This window comes from Lagopus leucura, unplaced genomic scaffold, assembly GCF_019238085.1.
Source record: "Lagopus leucura isolate 7727_CA_CO unplaced genomic scaffold, USGS_WTPT01 Super-Scaffold_100159, whole genome shotgun sequence".
In the NCBI taxonomy this organism is placed as follows: Eukaryota; Metazoa; Chordata; class Aves; order Galliformes; family Phasianidae; genus Lagopus; species Lagopus leucura.
The window spans coordinates 11,641,069-11,663,704 of record NW_024962335.1 but is presented as its reverse complement, the minus strand read 5'-3'; the positions used below and the strand labels follow the sequence as shown (position 1 = coordinate 11,663,704).

General features: G+C 45.3%; 1 protein-coding gene across 2 annotated transcripts; it reads left to right on the top strand.

The window, feature by feature from the left end:
- Positions 1-397: 397 nt before the first annotated feature.
- TEF (TEF transcription factor, PAR bZIP family member) lies at positions 398-22,125 on the top strand. 2 transcript variants are annotated; one of them, XM_042889748.1, is made up of 5 exons: positions 398-725; positions 10,416-10,739; positions 12,109-12,329; positions 12,954-13,165; positions 15,041-22,125. In XM_042889748.1, the coding sequence occupies exons 1-5, from the start codon at positions 623-625 to the stop codon at positions 15,060-15,062; spliced, it is 882 nt and encodes a 293-aa protein (XP_042745682.1). In that variant the 5' UTR covers positions 398-622; the 3' UTR covers positions 15,063-22,125. The 2 variants fall into 2 exon arrangements, with proteins under 2 accessions (XP_042745682.1, XP_042745683.1); XM_042889749.1 differs by lacking the exon at positions 15,041-22,125 and having other exon boundaries at positions 12,954-15,021.
- Positions 22,126-22,636: the final 511 nt, after the last annotated feature.

Genomic DNA, 22,636 nt, shown 5'->3' with positions numbered 1-22,636 from the left:
TTTGTGCCTGATGCAGACTTGATAAGGAAGATGCCTTTCACTGTTAATCAGTAGGGACTTAGCATGGACACACAGTAAGTGTTACATCATAGAAAAACAGGCACTATCTGCCTCTCTGACAGCTGGAAAGTTAGCAGGCAGATGCAGGCACGATGTGTATGTCTCCGTGGGGCAGGCTGGGCAGCTCATAGCTCCACAGATCCATTTGCTGTTGTGCTCACAGCCACAATGTTTGTATTTATTATAACACCTTGGGAAAGAAAAGGGTGCTGCCTTTTCAAAGTTAGATAACTGGCCCAGTTCTTCGCAGTCGGATTGGCTGCGAGAAGCCCTGTAAAACCGTGCTGGCCAGCAGCCCGGCCCAGCCCTGCTAGGCTGCAAGCAATTTCCACAATTGGCCACTTCAGAGTGGGAGTGGGGGAGGTGAAGACAGCTGGGCAAACTGCATCTCCACCAAGCTGCTTCCTTTCCTCCTCGGGTTTTCTCAGCCGGAGTTATTTGGCAAAGCCTGCTCCGGGTGCCTCCAAACCCCTCTCGTGAGGTCCAGGCGAGTGGGTTGCGGCACTGGCGGCCAGGCTGCTGGCACTCCATTGGCCTCTCTAGAGCAGTCCCGGCACAGGACATGTCAGTCTGCAACAGCCCTGGGGGCCCCGCTGCCCTGGACTTTCCCGAAGTCCTGAAGTCCCTGCTGGAGTACTCCTTACCCTGGACCAACAAAATGACAGGTAGGACGGAGGGAACGCTTAGGAGTCTGGTTTTTTTCTCCATAAATTGCAATGCGAGAAGCGAGCAGAAGTTTGTTCACTGCAAACTTTTCAAGGGTGTGCTGCCTCACCAAGTGAGCTGGGGAGTGCTGGGAGTGAATGTGGTGTGCAGCTGGGAATGAAACAGCAGTGATGATGGATTGATTACAAAATCCATCAGGAGTGCTGAGCTCCTGATCCTTTTAATCTCAGCTACTTCTTGAGCGCCCTCAGAGCTTTCTGAGCAGGGAAGAATTGGGTACAAACCTTTGTGCTCACATAGGAGCAACTTCCAGGATTTCTATCTGTGCTATGTAATGGTTAATGAGTGCTCAGTCTCTGGACACTACTGCTCCCCAGATGTGCACTGCCTGGGGCGAGGTGCCCAGCTGGCTGATTCTGTGCAAACTTTGTGCATGATGCTGCAGTTGTTTATCGGTTAGAAGCTGAGGTACAGAACAAAGCAAATGTTGTGTTTTCTTTGCAAGAGCACTCAGGTACTCCTAGGCTTTCCCACTCTCTGCAACCTCCGAGAAAACAAATGGAAATGATCCAAGAAGTTGTTTAGTCTGTGCTTCTTCTGGGCTGACCAATTCTCTCCTGTTGGGCACGCTCCAAGCGCCCATCATATAACCCACGGACTTGATGGTTTTGGATGGGATGCCACATGCCCTTGGCAAGCTGTTTTTTGGTTGTTGTGTTGTAATGTTTGCTGACAAGTGCTAGCAAAGTGTGTGGGAACACCTCAGCACCATACGCTCATGTCCAGGCACGAGCAAGTTGAACTCACCAAAAAGAACTCCTGCTGAGTTGGCTGTTGGGCAGGGAGCTGCCAGAGGACAAGGCAGACAGCTCGCAGTCTTGAGGGCAAGCGTGACCCAAGCTGGGAGCAGAAAAGCCAGGCCCACAGTGCGGAGGGGAGCTTTCCTTTTGCCCTGGTTGTCAACAGGAAAGAAGAATGCTGTGGCAGTAAAGCAGCTGCCTGCTGAAATACAGCAAACACTGTGGGAAAAGGGAAGGGGAAATGCCCATACCTTCCAGAGGCTTATTTTATCACATTACTCTATTCCTCCCATCTGTGAGCTTGCTTGGCTCACTCCTTTGCTGAGACTTTGACTGGCGTGCTTTACCTGGTGTGCTTACATACCACATGATATGAAGCCACATGTTGGAAGCAGGTCATGTTTTCAGGGCCGACTGATGCCCATGTGGAAAGCAGACCTGGCTGGGAGGCAACTGGTAATGGACAGAGGTGGCTCACACGGCACAGAGCTTTGCTGGGGCTCTGCTGAAGTATGGCTGGCCCTTTGAGACCTCTGGTCTCCACAGCCAGGTGGATTGAACTAATCCAAGGCGGGAGTGCTGGCAAGATTGGTCTGTCTGGCAAGTAGGAGTAGGGACTGTTGGGGATCAATGATTTGCAGAGGAAATAATTTCATTTTAACTGAATGTGGCTTATTTGGCAACTGAAGTTGCTGTCTTGTGGCAGCTTTCCTCTTCAGTCCTGGGACCACCCTGCCTCTTAGCATCACCTCACGTAACCCTCAGAATTGTGATTATTGTGCCGCTTCCCTCCTGCGGCCAGTGTTCCCATCACGTCCTGCTTCCCACAAAGTTCTGTTCTCCCTGCCGGCTCTCCATACCTACACACCCCTCTTCTGTTTTTGTTTGGCCCTGTGTCTGAAATGAGGATTCAGACCTCCCAGCAGAGCTTGCTGGACATGTCCCACCCTGTGCTTAGCACTGGGCTGCTTTCTGCTTCCTTCCCTGCTGCATCAAAGCTGGGCTGTTCTGCATCATCTGTCCCCGACAGTGACAGCCAAGGCCACTGCATTCCTCTCCTCACATCTCATTGTCCCCCTCTCATCCTCCTCGGCTGCAGAGCAAAATACCAAGTGTAAAGATCCAGGCAGATCCCAACTCAACCAGGAAGGTACAGCTGAGGGAGCAACGTCCACTTCATGCTGGCAGCAACTTGAATCCCTACTCCCTTGAAGCAGTAAGGAAAAGCTCTCAGAGCAACCTCCCTCCTTGCTGGTGGGGCAGAGCCCACGCCTGGGCAGGGTGCTGTGAGAGGGAACCCACAGGAATGCTCCCCAGGACCTCCTGCCCTCAGGCAGAACAGCTAACATTGTGCAGGCCGAACCCTCCCCATGCACAGTCACGAGGCAGTGGCAGCATAGAGTGAACTTTAGCTTCAGCAACTATTTAGCTGGGGTGGAAATGGGCTGGAGAAAGAGCATGATCAATCTAAACGGAAAATCCCTGGAGGAAAGGCTGCTGAGTGGATGTAGCAACCTCCATTCACACAGACGTCACCCAGCAAAGTAGCTGCCATTTAGATCTGTAGGGGGGGATGCACACAGAGCACATTCCTTGAAGGAGCTATGTACTGTACTGACACATAGCATCATCCCTGGGGGCCTGCAGCCACAACAACAATGGAACAAAGCAACCCAGAGAGCTGTAGCTGAATGGGGAGCCTGCAGCCTGCCCCACTTTGGCCAAGTCCCCTCATCCTATTCATAAGAAGCTGCTGTTTCCCAGCCTTGCTAGGTTGTGTTCTTATTACCACCTACCATTTAGCTGTTTCCTGGGCAAGGGCTTTACTGTAAACCTTTACTTGCCCCTTGCTGAGCTGCATGTGCTGCCTCTGTCCTGTGTGGTCTGACATCTGTCTTTCATTGTCCCGTGTGAAGTGCCATCCCTCTTCTACTCATATGATTATTTCTTCTGCCAGCTGAGCTTGGCAAGGCAGAAGGAGCCTGTGAAAGGCACGTGGCAGCCCTGGAGCACACCAGGCAATGGAGCATGACCTGTTCTGCATGCTTTTGCAGCTGGGTTTATCAGCTGCAATGATATGTTAACCCACACTGCTCCAGCATCCCACATTCACCAGGTGGCCTTCCATGTGAGCTGGCATTGTCAAGGAGATTCTATCTCCAGCCTATGCAAGAGAAGCAGCTGGCATTTAGGGTAGAGTGTGCTCCATGTCCCTCTGAGTTGGACAAGGGCTTGCTGCAGTGAGGTATCAGTGGGGAGCACCTACCATGTGTCACTTCCAATCTTGTCCCTTTCTTCTGGGGCATGCGGAGAGGAATTCAGACCTGATTTTGTGTCTCCGTGACCACTGAGATTTATTAGAAAGGGTCAAGTCAAGCTGTGCTTTGAAACCACGATGTCTGAAGTTATTTCTGAAGCCTTTGCCCTGGAGGTCTGCAGAGGTGCAGCTGAAGCAAGGCAGCATTACTGTCTGCCAGGAGGGATAAGGCCCTTTTAGGGGGGAGAACCATTCTGCCCTTTCAGCCTTGGTGCTGCAGGGTGCAGCCGGGGCTCTTGCAGAGGGGCTGTGTGCCCGTTCCTCCGGCTGCTCGCAACACCGGGCAGGTTTGCTGCAGCCAGCCTTCAGTGAGAGCCTTCAGGAGGCAGCAGCTGCTGGTAGCAGAGGCCTGTGTCTGTGCTGCTGTCACTTCTCTGAGCTTGCTCGTTCGGCAGAAGCTCCATACGCTCTGCCTGTGCTCTGGGGGATGAACTTGGCACGCACACATCTCCCTGCGCCTTCAGAAGCTTAAATCCCAGCACGAATCCCTGCCGCTGGAATAGAAGGCAGGCCCTGCCCGGACCACTGAGGGCAGCTGACGTCCCTCCTGGCTGCTCACGCTATGTGGGGCACGCAGCGGCCGCACTGCAATGTAGGGCAGAGGGAGATTAAATCCAGGCCGTCTGGGCACGGCGATCCCGGGCTCCAGACAAGGGATATTTATGGATCTGCCTGCCAGGGCGAGGCCTCGGCCCACAGCAACCGCTGCTGTGATGCAGCTCCCCAACGGCGGGCCTGGACCCGCGGAGATCAGGGCTAGCGACAGCACTTCACGGCCATACCGCTTCCACAGCCGCTAACGGTTACCGAAGGCCAGATACCCGTGTGCGTGCGCCGGGGGGGAATCTCTCGCTTCTGCGCATGCGCGCCCACCCCGCGACAGGCGCTGCTCCTCCACCGCCCACGCGCGGACTCGGTCCGCCCCTCCCGCCGTCTTTAGGAGCAGTTGGCGGTGACGCAGCGCTCTACAGGAGGGGCGAGGGGCGGGGCCTCGCATGCTAACGAGCCGCCGCAGCCTGCCCCTGCACGTGCCCCGGAGGGCGGGGGACGCGTGCCCGCGCCGGCCGCGGAGGGGCGGGGAGGGCGGAGCCCGGCGGCGAGGTCCCGCCCCTAGAGCGGCACGGGCCAATCGGCGCCGCGGGGAGGGCGGGTCGAGTCGCGAGGGCTCGGGTGGGCGGTGCCGCGGCGCTCGTGAATATTGAAGCGAGAGGCGGGGGCGCATGCGCCCTTCCGCTCCAGCTGCTCGGTGTCGCTGGGTCCCGGGGTGCCGCCGCAGCAGCCTGGCGCCGCACGCCGTGGCCGTCGGCGACCATTGACAGCCCGTCAGGCGCCCGCCGGCTCGCGGGGAGTATGCCCGGCCGCGCCGCGCACCAGGAGGCGGCGGCGGCGGCGGCGGGAGGAGCGGCAGCGGAGCCCACGGCAGCCGGGGGGAGCGCGGGGGTCGTCGCGCAGCAGCCCGAGCAGCAGGGCCTGGCGGGAGCCTTCCCGCTGGTGCTGAAGAAGCTGATGGAGAACCCCCCGCGGGACGCGAGGCTGGGTGAGCGCGCGTGGGCGGCGGGAGCGCGCGGCACCCCAGCCCCCCCGCTTCCCCTCTCTCCATTCCCATTCCCCTCCTTCCACCGCTCTCCCCTCCCTCTGCCATCGCCGTCCTCCCGCCTTAGGGGCGGGCCCGGTGCGGGTTGGGGGGGTGGAGATCCGGGGGGCGCCCCCTGCGCCCGTTCTCTCCGCCCCGAGCCCCGCAGCGTGCCGGGTGGAGACGTTGGGGCCGCTCCGGGTGCGTCGAGGCGGGGAGAAACGCTTCAGGTGGGAGGGGTGTAGGGTGTGCCGCGGGAGGCGGCCGCCTCCGTTGCAGCAAAGTTGGGCTGGAAGGAGCCTTCAGGTGCCTCTGTCTGCTCTAGGCACTAAGCGAGCCTAATCCCCAAGGGTGTGCCCGGTACCTGCGCCGTCCTGCCCGGCCGGGGCTCCTCTGCTCCTGAGGGCAGCGTTGTGCAAACAGGGCTGGCTGCAGCCTTCCCAGTTCAGAGCCGTTGGCGTTTTCTATCCTTGCACGGTACTGCGTAAACCTATTCGTCTCGTGATTCTGGCCAATACCTTTTTCTCCTTTCTGCTTTAAAAAATAATAATAATAATAGAAAGGTCAGCCTCGGATAGAGGTTGGCCGTGTTGCTATGGCACAGGATGCTGCAGTGCATTTTGAATCTCCAATGTTATGGCAGTGCTGAGGTTGTTATCCTCACCCAATACCCTTCAGAGGTGACAGTGCTATCAGAAACAACCTCAGGTGGTGTGTGGTGACCAAATGGGATACGGCTGCTTTGTTATCTACGTCCAGCATTTGGAGCTGTGAAATTTTAAAACAAATAAGGATTTCATGCCTTGCACTGCTCTAGAATGAGAAGCACTGGATTCTTTTCCCCTTACCAGATGACCCTGTTCCAGCTTGGGAAGGCACACAGTATGACCCTGTTAAGCTTATTGGTGGGCCCGCTGAATTCTGATTACCCCTCTCCATTCACACTGGGATGAAGTTCACACTGTTCCCATTCTTAAATTTCTCCCTGGGCTTCCTTTAATTCACCTGGCACTATGTCATTTCATTTCATGCTTCCTGAAACGTGTTGCTTTGTTTGTTTTGGTCTCGATGCTTCAATTCTCTGCATGTTTGCAAGACAGAGAAAAAAGGCACCGCTGTTAGCAGGTAACTGTTCTTAATTTTACAAAAGACCTGCCAGTACAATTGCAACTACTGACTTCAGAGGATCCTTCTTTTATTTTCTGTTCCTTTACAATTCATGGATGGAACCAAAGTGTCAGCAGGCTTTCTAAGAAAGGCTCCCGTGTGCTTTGCGTGTTGACAATATACAATTTGCTGTATTATTTTGAGGTAAATGGTATCAACTAGCTGCAGTTGTGTCCATTTATAGTCTGCACAAGCTTCCTATGGGTTTTCCAACTGCCCTGGGTAATTTGACTACCCAGTAAGCGAGCAGGCTTTCTAATCCTTCTGAGCAACAGCAGAGGACATCCAGTTCCAACTGAATGCCATCATCTTGAACACTCTGCCATGTACTGAGTATATGCAACAGCACTTGTAAGTTGTTCTTGAGCAGAGCATAAGGGTTAAATAAAAAAACCCAGTAATTTAAAATAATGAAGTCTGTGGAGTAAGGGAAGAGGATTAATATTTTGGAGCAGGAGTGTAGGTCCTGCCTATTAATAATGAACTGCTGCATACTCTCCAGTCCAAAGGATGCCTTAATCACCAGTTGCATGCTGGTGTGGCAGGAATGCCTCAACAAACATCACAGTAATGGGCATCAGAAGTACAGTACTCTAAAACCTATCTTGTTGCACTGTCTCAAATGGGGCTGAAGATCTGTGGAAGAATCAGCCTTGGACTATACAGCATTTTCTGTATAATTTGGCAAAATATTTTTGATGAAGGGGGGCTTCCTCAAAAGTGTGGGTACTGGTGGTGGCCTAAACATCTGTCTTGTCTTGTGAAAAAACAAGCATGAGCAATAAAGCTCTTTCCAGCTTGCTAAAATGAGTGTTTCCAGCTGTTAGTGACCTGGAGTTCTTGATTTTCGTTGCCAGAATTATTTAAGGTAAACTAGTGACCTCTCTTAACAGCAGATGTACAAGCTAGTTAATAGGTCATAGTAGCAGAATGAGAGGACTAAATTGGACGTGAGCTTTCAGCTGCAGAACTACAGTCCAGATTTACCAGGGTGACCTTGAATCACTGCAAATGGAGCCTCTTAGGATACTGCAGCTCTGCTGTCAGGTAATACCTGTTTACACTATAAATATATTTGGAGAATTAATGTTTCAGGTCCCTGTGCTGGGGCAGGCGGAAACTTTCACCTCAAGATGCAAGAAGTTAATTAGTGTTTCATTAGATATTGTGTACCCAGCAGGATGTTGTGCAGCAGGAAATAAAGATTAAATGAATTGAAAGAAAGCCAGTGGGAAAATGTCAGTGTAAAAATGATCACACAACAGTTCTATCTTTTTATGCGTCATGTTTGAAATACACGGGCACTCAGTATGCCTGCTAACGGCTGCTATTTTAATTTTGTTTCAGATATTGCTGCTAGAAGTGAGGGTGGAGAAAGAGGCAGCGTAGCTAAACAAAGACCGCACTGGGGACTCAGTGCTTGTCCAGTTCTCAACGTGTAGCAAAAGGAAAAGAATCAGGTGGTCCTCTCATGTGAAGAAAGGATTTAATTTGATGTGAGCCAGGGACAATAGCAAGGGGAAGTTGGAAGGGTTGCGGTCTTTTTGGGGTACTGAAGTACAGCAGAATGATGGTGCACATCTGTGGGGCTCTGAAAGTTCTTATTAGAGCCACACATGCCTGCAGTATGGCATCTATCTTCTGGGTTGGGGGGGAGAGGAGGGAAGGGAGGGGTTGGAGATGCAACAGCTAAGCTTTGTATTTTGAGATGTTGCGTTAGATGTTGCAATGCCAATGCACTACTGTCTGTGTTAAGACTTGCATAGTTTATAATGGAATACTGATGTTTTTAAGACCAAGGGGTGATGATGCTTTGATTCGACATTCACAAGTTGTCTGTCATGTTGATAAAAAATAAAGTGATTTATAAAGAAAGCATTATTGTCACTTGTTTTGTATTGTTATGGGATTGTACGCCACTCCTTGTACAAATCTGGGTGGTTGTGTTGGGCAATATGCAAACCTTACGGGAATGCACTATCCTAGATTCAAAAGCTTGATGTAAAATGGCTGTTCTGATTTGGTGGAGTGTGCCTCACTAGTGACGTCATCTTTGTGTGTGAAACAGAGCAGACAGCATTTCTTTACTTGCTTCAAGTACGAGCTGTTTAGAACATTCGGTTAGTTTGGATCGTGGCTGTTAACCTGAACATTTGCTTTGCATGGGAAAAGGTAGGGAAGTTAGTCAAGGAGTTTATAGCAGGGATAGGTGTTGGGAGGTGGAAGTTCAGAGGCAGCGGTGTGAAGTTGTGAGGGGAGCAGCCCATAGCTGCGAGGAGATGATGTTGACAAAGCTTACCCTTTAGGTACTTATTGTTAGTCCCAAGTCTGTAGCTGATAAGTATTTTCTTGTGTGTTTAGATTAGTAGCTATCTCTTGTATAAAATGTTCGGGGGATGGTGGATGAAAACGATAATTTATTTTGTGTGGCAGTGCTGTTCTTTGAGCCATAAAAAGCTCTTTCAATCTCAGTTCCGTCTCAGCTAAGGCAGCAGTGGAAGGAATGCCAGTTTTATCAAATAGGCTTTATATAAATAGGCTTTTCTGATTTAGAGCACGGTTTCAACCACACTCCCACCTCGATCAAGTAGAATACTCCTTTAGTATATTTTAGCTGGTCTGGAATATCCTATTGCCGAGGGCTTGTGCGTTTTGCTAGGCTGATGTGTGCAGATGCTGGAGATCCACAGTGCTCCAGTGTACTTCCCTGCAGCCCTTGTTCCCTCCGAGTGGGTATTTTATCTGTTTCCTTGATAAGATGCAGTTCCCAGTTGGTACAGCTGCACCTGGTGACTGTTCCTTTTGATGGCAGCACTGGCTTCAGTAGTCGCTGCCCTAACATTGCTTCTGCAGTGCTTCCTTGCAGTGCAGGTAGAATTGCATAGCTATGAGGAGAACTGGATCAGGAACAGAACTTGGACTCTTTTTTTTTTTTGCCGATTTATTTTTATCTCTTAAATTATGTAATTATTCCATAACTTGAGTTTTCTGCTTGGATTCTGTCCCAGACAGTTGTGAAGATTCAGTAGCTATGGGGAATGTAGAAACAGCCATTTTTCAGTATTACATGCTTTGTAGCATAGTAAATGGAGAGCTCATCAGTCTTTTCTGGCTTGGGGGTGGAGATGTGGGAGTATGCCTTATCAGACATCTCCCCAAAGAGGAAAAATTGTGTGTAGGTACACTGAGCTATCTATAGTGAACAGCATTTGGAGCTATTACTTTATGTGGACATGCTGAGTCATTTTAGAAAGGAATGCATCTACAATACTGAACAGTAGTGGTCCGGGTCTCTGATGTGCTGTGGACCCTTCTAGCCGATTTTCAAATGCAGTCTGAAAACCCTTATTTACTTCTGAATGTCAATCTAAATTATTCTTCTGCACCTTCTTTCCCTCGTGCATAGAATAAACTACTCTGCTTCCTCAAAGTTCTCTTAATGGCTTCCGTTGTAATTCTATGTCAGGACATTCATTTCCCCATCTTCCAGGACAAGTCAGGGAAAGACAAATGCACCCACAGCAGCAAAACTAGTCTATTTTGCAGTGGCTAGTGAATAATAAGCCAGATGCAGTATTATAGTGTACTTTGGTAAGTTCTCACAGGAGAGTTGATCTTCAAGGCTACTCAACTGTGGTCCAGCCCTTGCAGGGGGGCAAAGCACACCATGCTGAGCTGCATACAAATGTTGCCTTTCAACATCTGCATTTCCAGATCATGTCTTGAGGCAGAAATATGGTTTACTGAATTTTCTTCCATGGGATTTTTTTTTTTTTTTTTAATTTTTTATTTTAAGCTGCAACTTGTGCAGTGACCTACTTGTATCTTTCAGATAAAGAGAAGAAGATAAAGCTTGAGGAAGATGAGGCGGCAGCTGCCAGCACTATGGCAGTCTCAGCTTCCCTCATGCCACCTATTTGGGACAAAACTATTCCTTACGATGGAGAGTCATTCCATCTGGAGTACATGGATCTGGATGAATTTCTCCTAGAGAATGGAATTCCTTCCAGCCCTACTCACCTGGATTTGAACCAGAATCCACTCATGCCTGTGGCTAAGCTGGAAGAAAAGGAGCCAGCCAGTGCATCCACCGGTTCTCCTGTGTCTTCGTCATCTACTGCCGTCTACCAGCAATCTGAAGCAGCCTCCAGCACAGGTAGATGGAATTGTTTTGATTGTTCTGCTATCAGCAGGTGCCTCTTTAGATCCAAGAGGAGATATGCTAACCCATTGCTGTTAGCTGTGGCAGGCTAAGTAACAGGAAAGTGCTCAGCGTAGCCCGTGTGTCAATTCATGAAGATGCTGCCTCTCGTCTTCCTCAGTCTCCTTGCTGGAGAAATGAGTCAATGTTTACAAGTATGCAGCCTTTCTCTTTTTGAAATCAGTGGAGCTGGAATGCCAGCATAAAGAATTTGCTTTCTTAATTTTGCTTATTTGGTGAGAAGCTGGGCGTGTTGTGAATTCAGCTGCTCAGATTGTCTTCTAACAGATTTGATAGGTTGTGCCAAGTCACTTGTACTGCCTTGGTTTGTCCCTCAAATAACAATGCTTAATTGGGAAAAAAAAAATAAATAAAAAGGCAGCCTTTCCTTGCTTGCCTGTGAAAATGGCAAACTGACCTTTGGAAAAGGTCTATTAATGGTACAGTTTAATATTATGTGTTGCTTTGAAGAGAGAATGAAGGAACAAAGAAACAAAACTATGTACTTAAATGGTACTGAGAGACTTCTGCTTTTCATGAGTAGGGTTTGAGCTAGATTTGGAGTTTAAACTTCTTAGCCACTAAACTTGCACAGTGCTATTTCAGGAGCAGAGTTTACAGCAAGCATTTTGCTAAGGACCTCCTGGGAACCTGTGCGAAAAGCAAAACATGAAATTCTTTCTGTAAGACATAAGGTGTGTTATTTGCTTGTTTTTTTTTCCAGGTGGCATATGAAAAGGTTTGTTCATTGATCTCTGCTTCAGGTTGCACTGATATTACAAACTCGATGAACTTGAGTTGCTAAGTTGCATAAATATGTCAAAGTTCATGTGAACGCTGTCAGGCAGCTTGTTGGGGCTCTTCTGTTCCCATGTGGCAAGGTTGTAGCATGTATTTAAATTTGTACCAAATCTACACTTCTTTAGTCCTTTGGTAATGCAATTGTCTTACCTTTGAAGGACTTAGGACTGCAGTGTTTGGGCAAGCTTTTTTTTTCTGTGATGTTTTCAAAGTGACAAATCTCAGGCTGATACAATTTCCATGCTTAGAAACACTTGCTGTAGCAACCCTAAATGTGCTCAAGTGCAAAAAAACACTTTGAAGAAGTCTTAGCTTTTGTCCCACACCTGTCTACTCATGTCTGTTAGTCTGGCAGATGGTCCTGGAACTTGTGTTACAGTGGACATACAGTACCAAGCATTGCATTAGAGAAATATCAGGTAGTGCTATTCAATGCTGGCTGCAACAACAGAGGTATCCAGCGTGGCTTCTGAGTTAATTCTCTTCATCCTGCTGAATGTGTTGCAACTTCTGTTTTTGCCAGAATCCCCACCGCAAAATGAGAGAAATACACCCAGCCCCATTGATCCTGACTGTGTAGAAGTTGAGGTGAATTTTAATCCTGATCCTGCTGATTTAGTGCTGTCCAGTGTGCCTGGTGGTGAGCTTTTCAATCCTCGCAAGCACAAGTTTACTGAAGAGGACCTGAAACCACAACCAATGATTAAAAAAGCAAAGAAGGTTTTTGTCCCAGATGAGCAAAAGGTAACAGATTTATTACTGAAGACTTCTCTAGGCTGTGATCAAAATTTTTCACTCTTTGACCAAACACACTCACATATAAAGGTAACATGCTGTACATACATGACTGGGGAAAAGCATTGCCGGGAATAGAATTGACAAGTAAACCACTGTTCTTGCTGTTTTGCTGGTTTAGTACCATGAGATAATTACCAGGCAGGAGCAACTGAAAATGATATACACAGAAATTAGAAGAACTATCTGGTCACATCCACATTGGCTGCGCTTTGAAGGCCAGTGTATGTATTTGCCCCGCTGTAGCTTTGAGCAGGCAAGAGCAGGCTATTTTTCTTGGAAGTTCATTCTTGAATTGAAATTAAGTCGAGCAGATTTCAATTGGACAGCCTAGTAGCCAGGTCTTTTATTCTCCCCAGTTCTAGGAGGGCATCTTGTTTATGCTAAAGCAAGACTTGCATGTGATTATGAAATCTTACAGTGCTCTCTTGCCTATATTTTAGCATCTGAGCCTTACGAACCAACGAAGGAAGCTCTCAAGTATGGCGTGTAGTGCCCTTATAGGACACAGGTGTTCATTTGATACAAAATGTCAGGTTGGCATCTTTTTTGTCTTATTTCTTTCTGCTCCAGGATGAAAAGTACTGGACAAGACGAAAGAAGAACAATGTGGCAGCAAAGCGTTCCCGCGATGCTCGACGATTAAAGGAGAATCAGATCACAATTCGGGCAGCCTTCCTTGAGAAAGAGAATACGGCCCTGAGGACGGAGGTTGCAGAGCTGCGCAAGGAAGTGGGGCGATGCAAGAACATTGTTTCTAAATACGAGACCAGATACGGACCCTTGTAAGCACACCCCTTTTCCTTGTTAGGGCTCGTTGTTTTAGCCTCTTAGACTTCTCTGCCTTCTGTAGAGACTTTCAGAAATAAACTTTGTGGAGGCTTTGCCATTTTGCATCTTAAAAAAAAAAGAAAAAAAAAAAAAAAGTTGGCAAAACATTCAGACACATTTCCTGATTATCATGTTGCCCGAAAACTTAGTGTCCGTATTTACAACTTTAGCACTAATAGAGCACTTTCTGATGTCATACGAAAGAACAGATTATCCTGTCCAAAGGAATATACACGGATTCCTTGTGACTGGACAGAGCTTTTGCTTTCTGTTCTAATCTCTCTCTTTTTTTTTTTTTTTCAATGGAGGGGAAAAAAGCAAAGACCAGAGTCCCTTAGGCTCTTTTTTTCTTTTTTTTTGTTTTCAAGAAAATCTTACTCTTCTGTACCTGTGTGCCACCTCCCTGCCCCAGTCAAATTGTGAAACATCATTTTAAGATGTTGCTGTGCAGCATCATGAAATTTTCCTCTCCCATTTAGAGGCACTAGAAAGCACTCTCTTCCTGTTGAAGAGGAACAGAGAATCTTTAGGACAGGGAAATGTTCAATCTCTTGTGGAAACTGAGATCTCTACCTTAAGCGCTAGGAAAACTACAGTCAGTACAGTGTTGGTAAAATACTGCTCAAGCCTCTAGATAGGCTCTAATTCTGGGTAACTTCCAGGAGCCTAGAATAGAGAACAGCAGGGAGTCCCTCACTTTACAGATGACTACAGAATAGTTTGTTGTGGATTTTAAGCTGTAATTCTACCACCACCCTTCATTTTTTTGTTCCCTGAGGGGAGACTTCCTTGAATTGCTGATGAAGCAGCATGTTCATCATAACTGAGGAGTAAGGGGGAAAAAGAAGTCTGCCTTCTTATGCTGAATTTGAGGCCCATCTGTTAAGGAATTGCTTTTAAAATTTTTACAGAAAATCTTCTGTAGCATGAGAAACAGAGAAATTAGCCACTGTTACTTTGTTACACCTTACCTGTTGTACCAAGGTTTTGTTGTTTTTTTTTGTTTGTTTTGGTCCTTTGCCTCCCAAATATGCTATGGAACAAGCTACCAACAGTACACCTCCATATCTCTTGTGTAGCAGTGTATCTGGACTCTGTGCTTGCTGGTTCTCTCTCTAGCATGCTTCTTGATAGAAAATTAATATACAAGACTTGCTCTCTTGAAAATAATCCATTCTCAGCACCAAGTGCTGCTTCAACAGTATGTGCTGCTAAAAGAGAACTATGTTGCGTGTGATGTTGGGACCTTCTCCATGACCTCCAGCTGCAAGAACCAGAAGCTTTAACAGAAGTGTTTGTGCAGAAGTTCCCTTCTAGAACAAGAGAAGCTATCTTAAGATGGCAGTTATGTCAGAACTTCTAAGCTATGCTTCCTGGGCTAATGCTTCTATTAGGGAGTGAACAAGAGGTAGCAGATGTTGAGGGTAGTTTCCAGTTCCCCTCTTGAAATCTGAAAAGAATGTTGAGGGAAATGAAACAGAGGTTCTTTCCTGTACTAAAGACTTTGTGCCCAGCTTGTCTTTTAAACATAATGGAAAAATTGGTATGAATTTAAACCAATTGTGCGTTGACTTCTTAAGAAAGTGGAGAAGCAGGCTAATCCAGTACAGTTAAAGTAAATGTATGCTTTGATCTCTCTCCCCTTTTTATGTTCTAATTCGACCAGTGTGTCTCTTCGTACTGTGTTGGTCTGATTTCTTTCAAACATGCTAAAAATGGTCACCCTTTCAGCAGGGGATTTGCTTTCACAGGGTGGTGTGTGGTGGTGGTGATGGCGGGAAGTATATTATAAATAAATTGTCACACTTAACACTTTGCTTTGTTTAAAGTGACTTATCTGATTCCGAGTGATGCAACTTTAAAGACTTTTAAAAACAAAGAAACTAAAAAGCACACATGAATCGCCAGTCTTCAGAGTGAGCAGTGAAATCTTTGAGGTGTCCCAACACAACTGACGATGACCCTGCCTGCCTGCTTGCCTGCAAGTACCCCATCTGAACTACCCAGGGCTGGGCATGATGAAAAGTGCAAAGTCTCCTTAATTCTGTATATGGCTTTCTTATCTGTCTTTCTCACTGTAACTATGAACTACAATAAGCTTACTTACTGGGGGTTTTGTCAAGACACTCAAAGTTCATGTTTCAAAGTCTGTTTACAGCCTGTGTGAGCAGTGACTGTTCTGGCACTCGAGTGGAAGAAAATAGAGAGATTTAAATGGAAGTGTCTGTATATATTAAGAACTGCTATACTTTAAAACTTCTTTCCCCTGCAGTAGAATAAGTTGTACCTAATGCTGCAGCTCGCTTCTGGTACAGCATAGCATCTTGTGGAGTATTGTGAGTGCAGAATCAAAGACAGCAGTTTGTGACGTGTGAGGCTTCCAGTGCAGAGTAATACAGCAGATGTATTGAAACAATGCAGAAAGCACCCCAGTGTGCCATATGAAGGCCTGTAAGAAAATCTCTATCAAACAACCCATGTCAGAGGAAAAACTCTGCTGTAACCTGCCTTCTGATTTTTTTATTTTTTTTTTTTCCAAGGCTCGCTTTCTTTTAATGGTATCTCTCTGAAACAAAGTCTGATCCTGTGTTACGAGTTAGTACGAGTTAGCAGTCATGGACAAGGTGCTGGTCTGATCCCCATGTCTTTTGGCAGTGTAAGGCTACCAAGTGAGTATTAGTGCCAGCAAAGCAATGGCTATGAGCTGCCATGCTGCAATTTGCCCTCTCTTGACTACATGAGAACTGCAGTGGCAGAAGAGTATTTCATTTGTTTGACAAATCTGAAACAGCTAAAGACTTTGCAGAGGTGCAGCAGACACCTTAAGTACCAGGACCCTTCCTTGTGCTGGTGCGGGAGAGTAGATGAAAGCTTAGGCAGATTGTGGAGATGATTATTGTGTGTAGAAGATGGGGAAAGTAGGTGGAAGGTCCTTTGTAATAGCTTCATCAGCCAAACAAGAATCTACCTTTATGTTGAGGAAGGTTAAGAGCTGTATTTAAGTGGGAAGAACAAGTACTTGCTTTCTGGGAAAGTAGCACAGAGCTGTAGCCTGTAAGACAGGAGTGAATGTTTGGTGTATTTGTGCCTGGAGATTGATGAATAGCACACACCTCAAGAGAAATAACCCAAAAAGCTTTCAGAAGCACAAGTGCCTGAGTTATGAGGCACATCTAGTTACCAGCAAAACCTGACACAACATTGAGCAAGTATTCTGAGTTAGTGTTTACCCAAGAGATACCACTCTTCAGAGCAGAAAGGCAAAGAGAAAAAGATGCAAGGCAGCAGATAATGTTGTACCTTCACTTAAAGAATAAAAATTAAAATGCAGGATTTGTAAATTTTTTTTAATTTTTTTTTTTTTTTTTTTTTTTTGAAAGCATAACCTTTGTAAAGGGCATATATATTAAATGCACTTATTGACCTGTTATTTGTAATGGACCATGATCTGGAGTGGAGAAGGTATTTTTAACTTTCATTGGTTACAAAATTGTACTGAGTGCATGATCAGAACTTGTGATTCTGAGGTGATCTCTGAGCATCCTCAGATGGATGAATAGCTTAGCTCTGCGTTGCTGGAACATCAGCATGTATCACTACCTGTAGCAAATATTGCAGATTCAAATGGATATTTTTGCTATGTCCTGTTTTTCTTTTTCCTTTACTTTGATGATACTGACAGCATGTAAATACAGCAACTCTTTTTTTGCATTTATCATTTCTACGTTTCCAGTTGGATTTGGCTATTCTTGACAGTCATGCTTCCTGCTTAAATCAAAGAATATTGTAACTGGGCAAGGAGTTGCTAATCCTTCATGGGGTCTTGCTGTCTTACTGCTTTAGGAGCATGTTTTAAATGCCTATACATCGTATACAGGACCTGGTTTTGCAGTATGCCACACTATTTTAACAGCAAAACAGTAAGAATAGTATGTGCAATTCTGTCTTTTCCTGTCGTATCAAAGGTTTATACAGTGGAAACTAACAGTGCATTATATATATATATATATTTTTATTTCAGAGAAGACTGTTAGTAAATTCTTGTGCTTCCCTGTAGAACAGTGCACATCTGCACATCCTGTTTCACGTATCTACAGGTTGCAAAACTGGAAAATCACACTTCAGGATAAACGTGACTGATCTTCTATAGTTGGAGATGTCTTTTTTTCTGTTAAGAATCAACATCTTCAAGGGTAGATGAGGAGGTAATAACACCGAAAGGAGCGTGTGCGCGTTGCCAGGCGGCAGAGTGACGTGCAGCGCTCATTTCCGTTCTCAGCTTTTGCAGTCTTGGGAAGTTGAGCTTAACTGCTTCCGAGCGTGCTGCTCCTTTCAGAAAGATTCACTTGCAGTCTTGTTTCTTTGACGAGGATGACTGTCCTATTTGTAAATGATAGCTGGGATATGTTTTCCATAGAGATTGTAAGACCAATATTCTTTTAGCTCAGTCTACGTGTTAAAAGATGCTGAATTGACACTGTTAGCGTCTGAAGTTCTCTAACCTTGGGACGTGCTACATAGAGCCCGTAAGTGTGCCTATACTCCTATATACTCCATTGCATCCAAAAAGGGACCATCTCCAAGGGGAGGGAATAAAGGGAATGCATCTTGGAGCATCGCTGCAGGGATTGCCATTGAAGGGAGCTGTTTTTTGACAGCTCTACATTGATTAAGAAATACATTGAAATCAAACAGCCGTTGCACAGCACTAGCTTTCAAAGTGCATAAACTGTTGATACTGGCAATTGACTGTTGTCTTATTCTACAGAAAAATTGACAATGAATAAGTGATGCACAAAACTTATTGCAGTGCTGCTTTTGTACGTGACCTTCTAATCCACACAGTTGCATTTCCATGCAGCAAAGCATTTCGGTACTTAATAAGTCCTTAGAATTTTATTCTTTCACCTGATGCCAAGATCTGCTCCCAGTGAAGCCATTAACAAAGATCTCATTAACTTCTATAGGAAAAAATCTTTGTTCTGATGAGGTGAGCATCAAGCTTTAAGCAAGCACTGGAGCCCTGGGTGTATTTGTGTTGCTCTGGAGCTTCCTGTGCTGGGATCAGGCAGATGTATCCCTGATTGCAGGTGTCGTGTTCATAAACCGATCCTTCTCTTATTTGTTCACGCAGTTTTGATGTTCAGACAGTCTGAAATCTTTTCCCTCCCTCCCCCGCTGTGGACAGGGTTAAGAAGCATAGTATAAACTTATGCTGGGAGAAGGAATGTTTTTCGTTGTGGCTTTTTCTTGTTTACTTGTTTCTTTTCTTAAAAAGAATGTTATGTGGCTTTCTGCAGTTCTTTTGGTAACGTTTTATATAATTTCTGACAATTTTCCCTGCTGTGCATTTTGAAAGCCCAAGGTATTTCAGCTGTCAAAATCACTTTCAGTGTTACCTGCAGTGTTACCTACTGATTTTAATAAATGTATTTCACAGTGAAGGGTGCAGTGGAAGGCCAGCAGTCACAGCTCAATAAAACATTCTTGTATGGGGGATATTTTTCCCCCCCAAAAATAATGGATTTGCACAGAAGAGAATATTGTTGCTTCAGCCTTGTAAACCTCTTCAGGATAACGTGGCTCTGTTCCTTGTGATCAGATGCCTTCATTTTTAGTGAGAGTGAAGGTATCTTGCACCCTTTAAAACCCAGACAGGATTTCATTTGCCCTCACTGTTTTAGCTGATAAGCAGGAGATGAGAAATGCAAACTTATCTTAATGCATAGATCTTTTTTGTTCTTAGTAATCTACATCTAAATCCAAAAGCAGCAAGATAAATTTGTCAGTGCTGTTGTTTTGCCCTTGCATTACTGGAAGATACTGGCTAGCTTTCTAGATTTTCAGCTGATTACTCTGAACTGTATAGCTGCAACAGGGTGAAGATGGATAAATTCACAGCAAAAGAATGGGAAGAAGGTAGAAAGAGTAAGCGTAACTTCTGTGGAGATGCTAACAAAATGCTAATTGAGAAACTACATGATTTAATTGTCAGTAATGCAGATTTGTCATACAGAATGTTCATTTTTAACATGGGAGTATGCTAGGAAGTCCCTTTTGGAATGGAGACTTCAAGTTGAAGCAACTATGGGGGAAAGGGAATACTTTGAGGGAGATACATATATAGATAAACATCAAAATAGCTGTCAAGTAAAGCAGAAAATGGAAGTGGGGAAAATGGTACCACAGGTTACTGACCCAAATTAGGCTGCTGAAACCAAAGCCTCGCTGTTTAAATTTCTGCAGCAGCTTGGATCCCCATCCCACAGAAGATTGTTTAGGTTTTAGGAAACTTATTTAAGGTTCGGGAATCTCCTTTTGTTGATCTCATGCCCACAGTTCAGAAGGAAGTGAAAGGAATACAGAGATGGGGGTGGAGAGTTACCGCAGAAAGGCATGAACAAATAGCTATTGCTTGAACTGAGTGTGCTGTTGTGCCAGGACTTGGCTTGCCCCTGCAAACTGATAGTGCTGTGTCATGAAGAAATTACTATCTGAGGCCCCAAGTGTTTTAAGACCTCAGTTGTGCATGGGATGAGCCCTGTATCCATAGAGAACCGCGTGGACTTCACAGGGTCTATTTCTGAATGTGAAGCTCTGTCCGGGCAGTCGGCCGCAGAATTGCGTCCTTAACACCGTCAGTTGTAGCTACAAGGCTGTTCATATTAGATGTAATTTGGGTGCCTGTTACGTAGCCAAAACCCTCGTTACGTCATTTTCCCAACCAAGGCATGAGCAGAAGCCCTTTGCTGTACAACACCTGTATTAAAAAAAGAAAAAGAAAAAAAAAAAAAAAGTACTTCACATCCATCTAGTAAATTAAGGCATGTGATTTTGGTCTGTGGGTCTCAACAAACTTTGCTCGTGTACCTGCCTGAATGTTTCCTTAGATCTGCAGCTGTGTCTCGGTGAGAAGGGATGGCGGCCTTTGTTTTCCCCAGGGAGCACAAGAGCAGCTCTGGTCCGTCACGCTGCAGGCGACCGCTTGCTGCTGGCCAGGATCGTGGAAGGATGCATCCTCTGCACTTTTATGTGAAGTTGTCTCAAATATGGTGATTAACATGACTATTGAAATACTGTATTTTGTATAACTTAGGACGTGTAAATACACTTTTAAAACTGATCTGTTCTATGAAGTAATAAATAAGTGCTTCCATTGTAATTCCTGGATATTGTTAATGCTTTGTGTAGCTTGATTTGGGACGATTCTATTTTTTTCCTAGAGAACTACAGAAATCAAAACCAAGATCGATGTTGTGGAATTCTAGTCTAGTTGTGATGCTTTCTATCAAGACAAAATGTGTTTAAAAAAAAATAATAAATAAATGAGCTACTTAGGCAGAGAAACTGAGAATTTGAGGGAACTGATTCTCTTCCAGTCTTTCTTTAAGGGTAGTCACCCATGGCACCAGTAACTGTGTTCTTCCCACCCCATTAGCTGAGCAATTAATTTTGTTGTGCGTGAGTAGCATTTGGAAAGTGGCAGTGTTAAATGATTCATAACACTGAGTGATTGAGGAAACTGAAAGGGTTTGGTTTGTTTGTTGTTTTTTTTTTTAACTGTTCCCTCTTTCAGCTTGAACAGATCTGCCTCCACCCTTCAGCCAGACTGCAGCAAGTTGCAATGAAACAGTGAGTGACTTACTGAAGCTCATTTGTAACGTGGATAGCCTACATCTCTATTAGATGCGTTACGTACGTAGATGACACGAGTACCCTGTCTTGGTTTTAGAGAGGGAGAGCAATTAACGAGTTGAGGTTGTGCCAGATGCTGCACAGCTGGAACACCCATCAGCTTTCATGACCTGTTCTATCTTTTGTTAAAAGAGGAACAGTGGAGCAAGCTGGGTCGATGGTTGGACTGAATGATTTTACAGGTCCCTCCCAACCTTAATGATTCTAATCACAAGCAGTCCGTTAGGAAACACCAACACTTTGAGATGTGGAGACTGGTCTGTCAGTCTTCAGTAGGAGATCAGCCTGTGATAACAGCCTCTCCAGCCATAACATAACTTCTTTGTCTTCAATGCTGTACTGGAACGGACTTTATCTGGTATCAGCTGCTTCTGTGGTGTTCCATAAACAACAAAGCTACAGCATCTTTTCTAGTGAGTACAGATGATCTCTTCTTCCCCACTCCCTTCCCCCACCCATGTTTCTAGGCTATAAAATAGCTAAGCATATGTGCAGGGTGTTCAGAAAATTCTGTTCCTATAAGGCTTTTTCAAAGGCATTCAGACTCAAAAAGTCAGAGGGAAATTCTGTCTGCTATATTTGGCCCAAAGTTCTGTTTCCTCTTGGATAAAAATATTTTATTTGGCTTCAGACGTGGCACTGATCTGTCCCAGCAGTTCAATGGGATGGATGATAAATCTGCACAGTATTTATATGAGAGACAAATGAACCTTAGTTTTACTACGTGTTAACTTGTCTAATCTCTTGGATGCCTACTCCTGAAGGTTGTCTAAATAATTCCTATAAATGCAGCTGCTTTTCAGAGCAGCCCATGAAATAAATTTGAGATCATTCTGGCTGAGAGATTCTATAGAAACAAAGGAAATAATAAAGATTGTATTGTGGCTGGGTAAAGCTGGATCGCCATAAATGGTTTTAATTCATATATGAATCTTTTGTCCCAAACTACTTATTTTGTACATAAACCTACACACTCTTGGCAGCTGTTAGAAGAAAATAAAGGTGCTTAAACAGCAATCAAATGAAGAAAGGGCATTTCACTGTTGCAGAGTTGGTATTATTTTATATTTCCATTTATTACACTTTTTAAATTGTATAAACCACAGATTTGAATTCTCAAAGTCTTCAGCTTGGATTCTGTGAGTAGTTTCAATCCTCTCACCTCTCTGCTCATAACTGGTTTTTAAGAAAAATAAAAGCTTTTGTTTAAAATGTAAAATTTTGACTGTATTAAATTCTGTTAGTACCCTTCCTTTTTAAGAAATAAAAAGTATATTCCACTACGCAGAGATTCAGTAGTTTTGTTCTCTAGATAGCAATCTGTGTGCTGAACACAACTGCCAGTATTACACCTGCAGTTTGCACTGAAGATGGCAGATGCTGAAGAGCTGCTTGCCTTCTGTGACCCCATTGCTGTTCCCATGTGTTAACTATTTGGTGTGCAGGTAGCTGCTATCTGGCTCTCCTTTTCTGAATTAATTGGTTTAGAAATCTGTGAGGATTTGAGGACAGCTTTTCCATTCCTTCATTTTTAACCTGAATTTTGCTGCTTTCTTTTTTTTTCCTTCCAAGTGTTGATAGGTAAAGATCAACCTAATGGGAAAGGAGTGGTAAGAAGTGCCGTTTATACGCTCACTGTCTGGCTGACTTTCCAGAGGAAGATGCTTAGTTTCCTTGGCCTCTTGCAGTCTATAACAGATGACCTGAGATGTGTCTCATACCTGATCTGG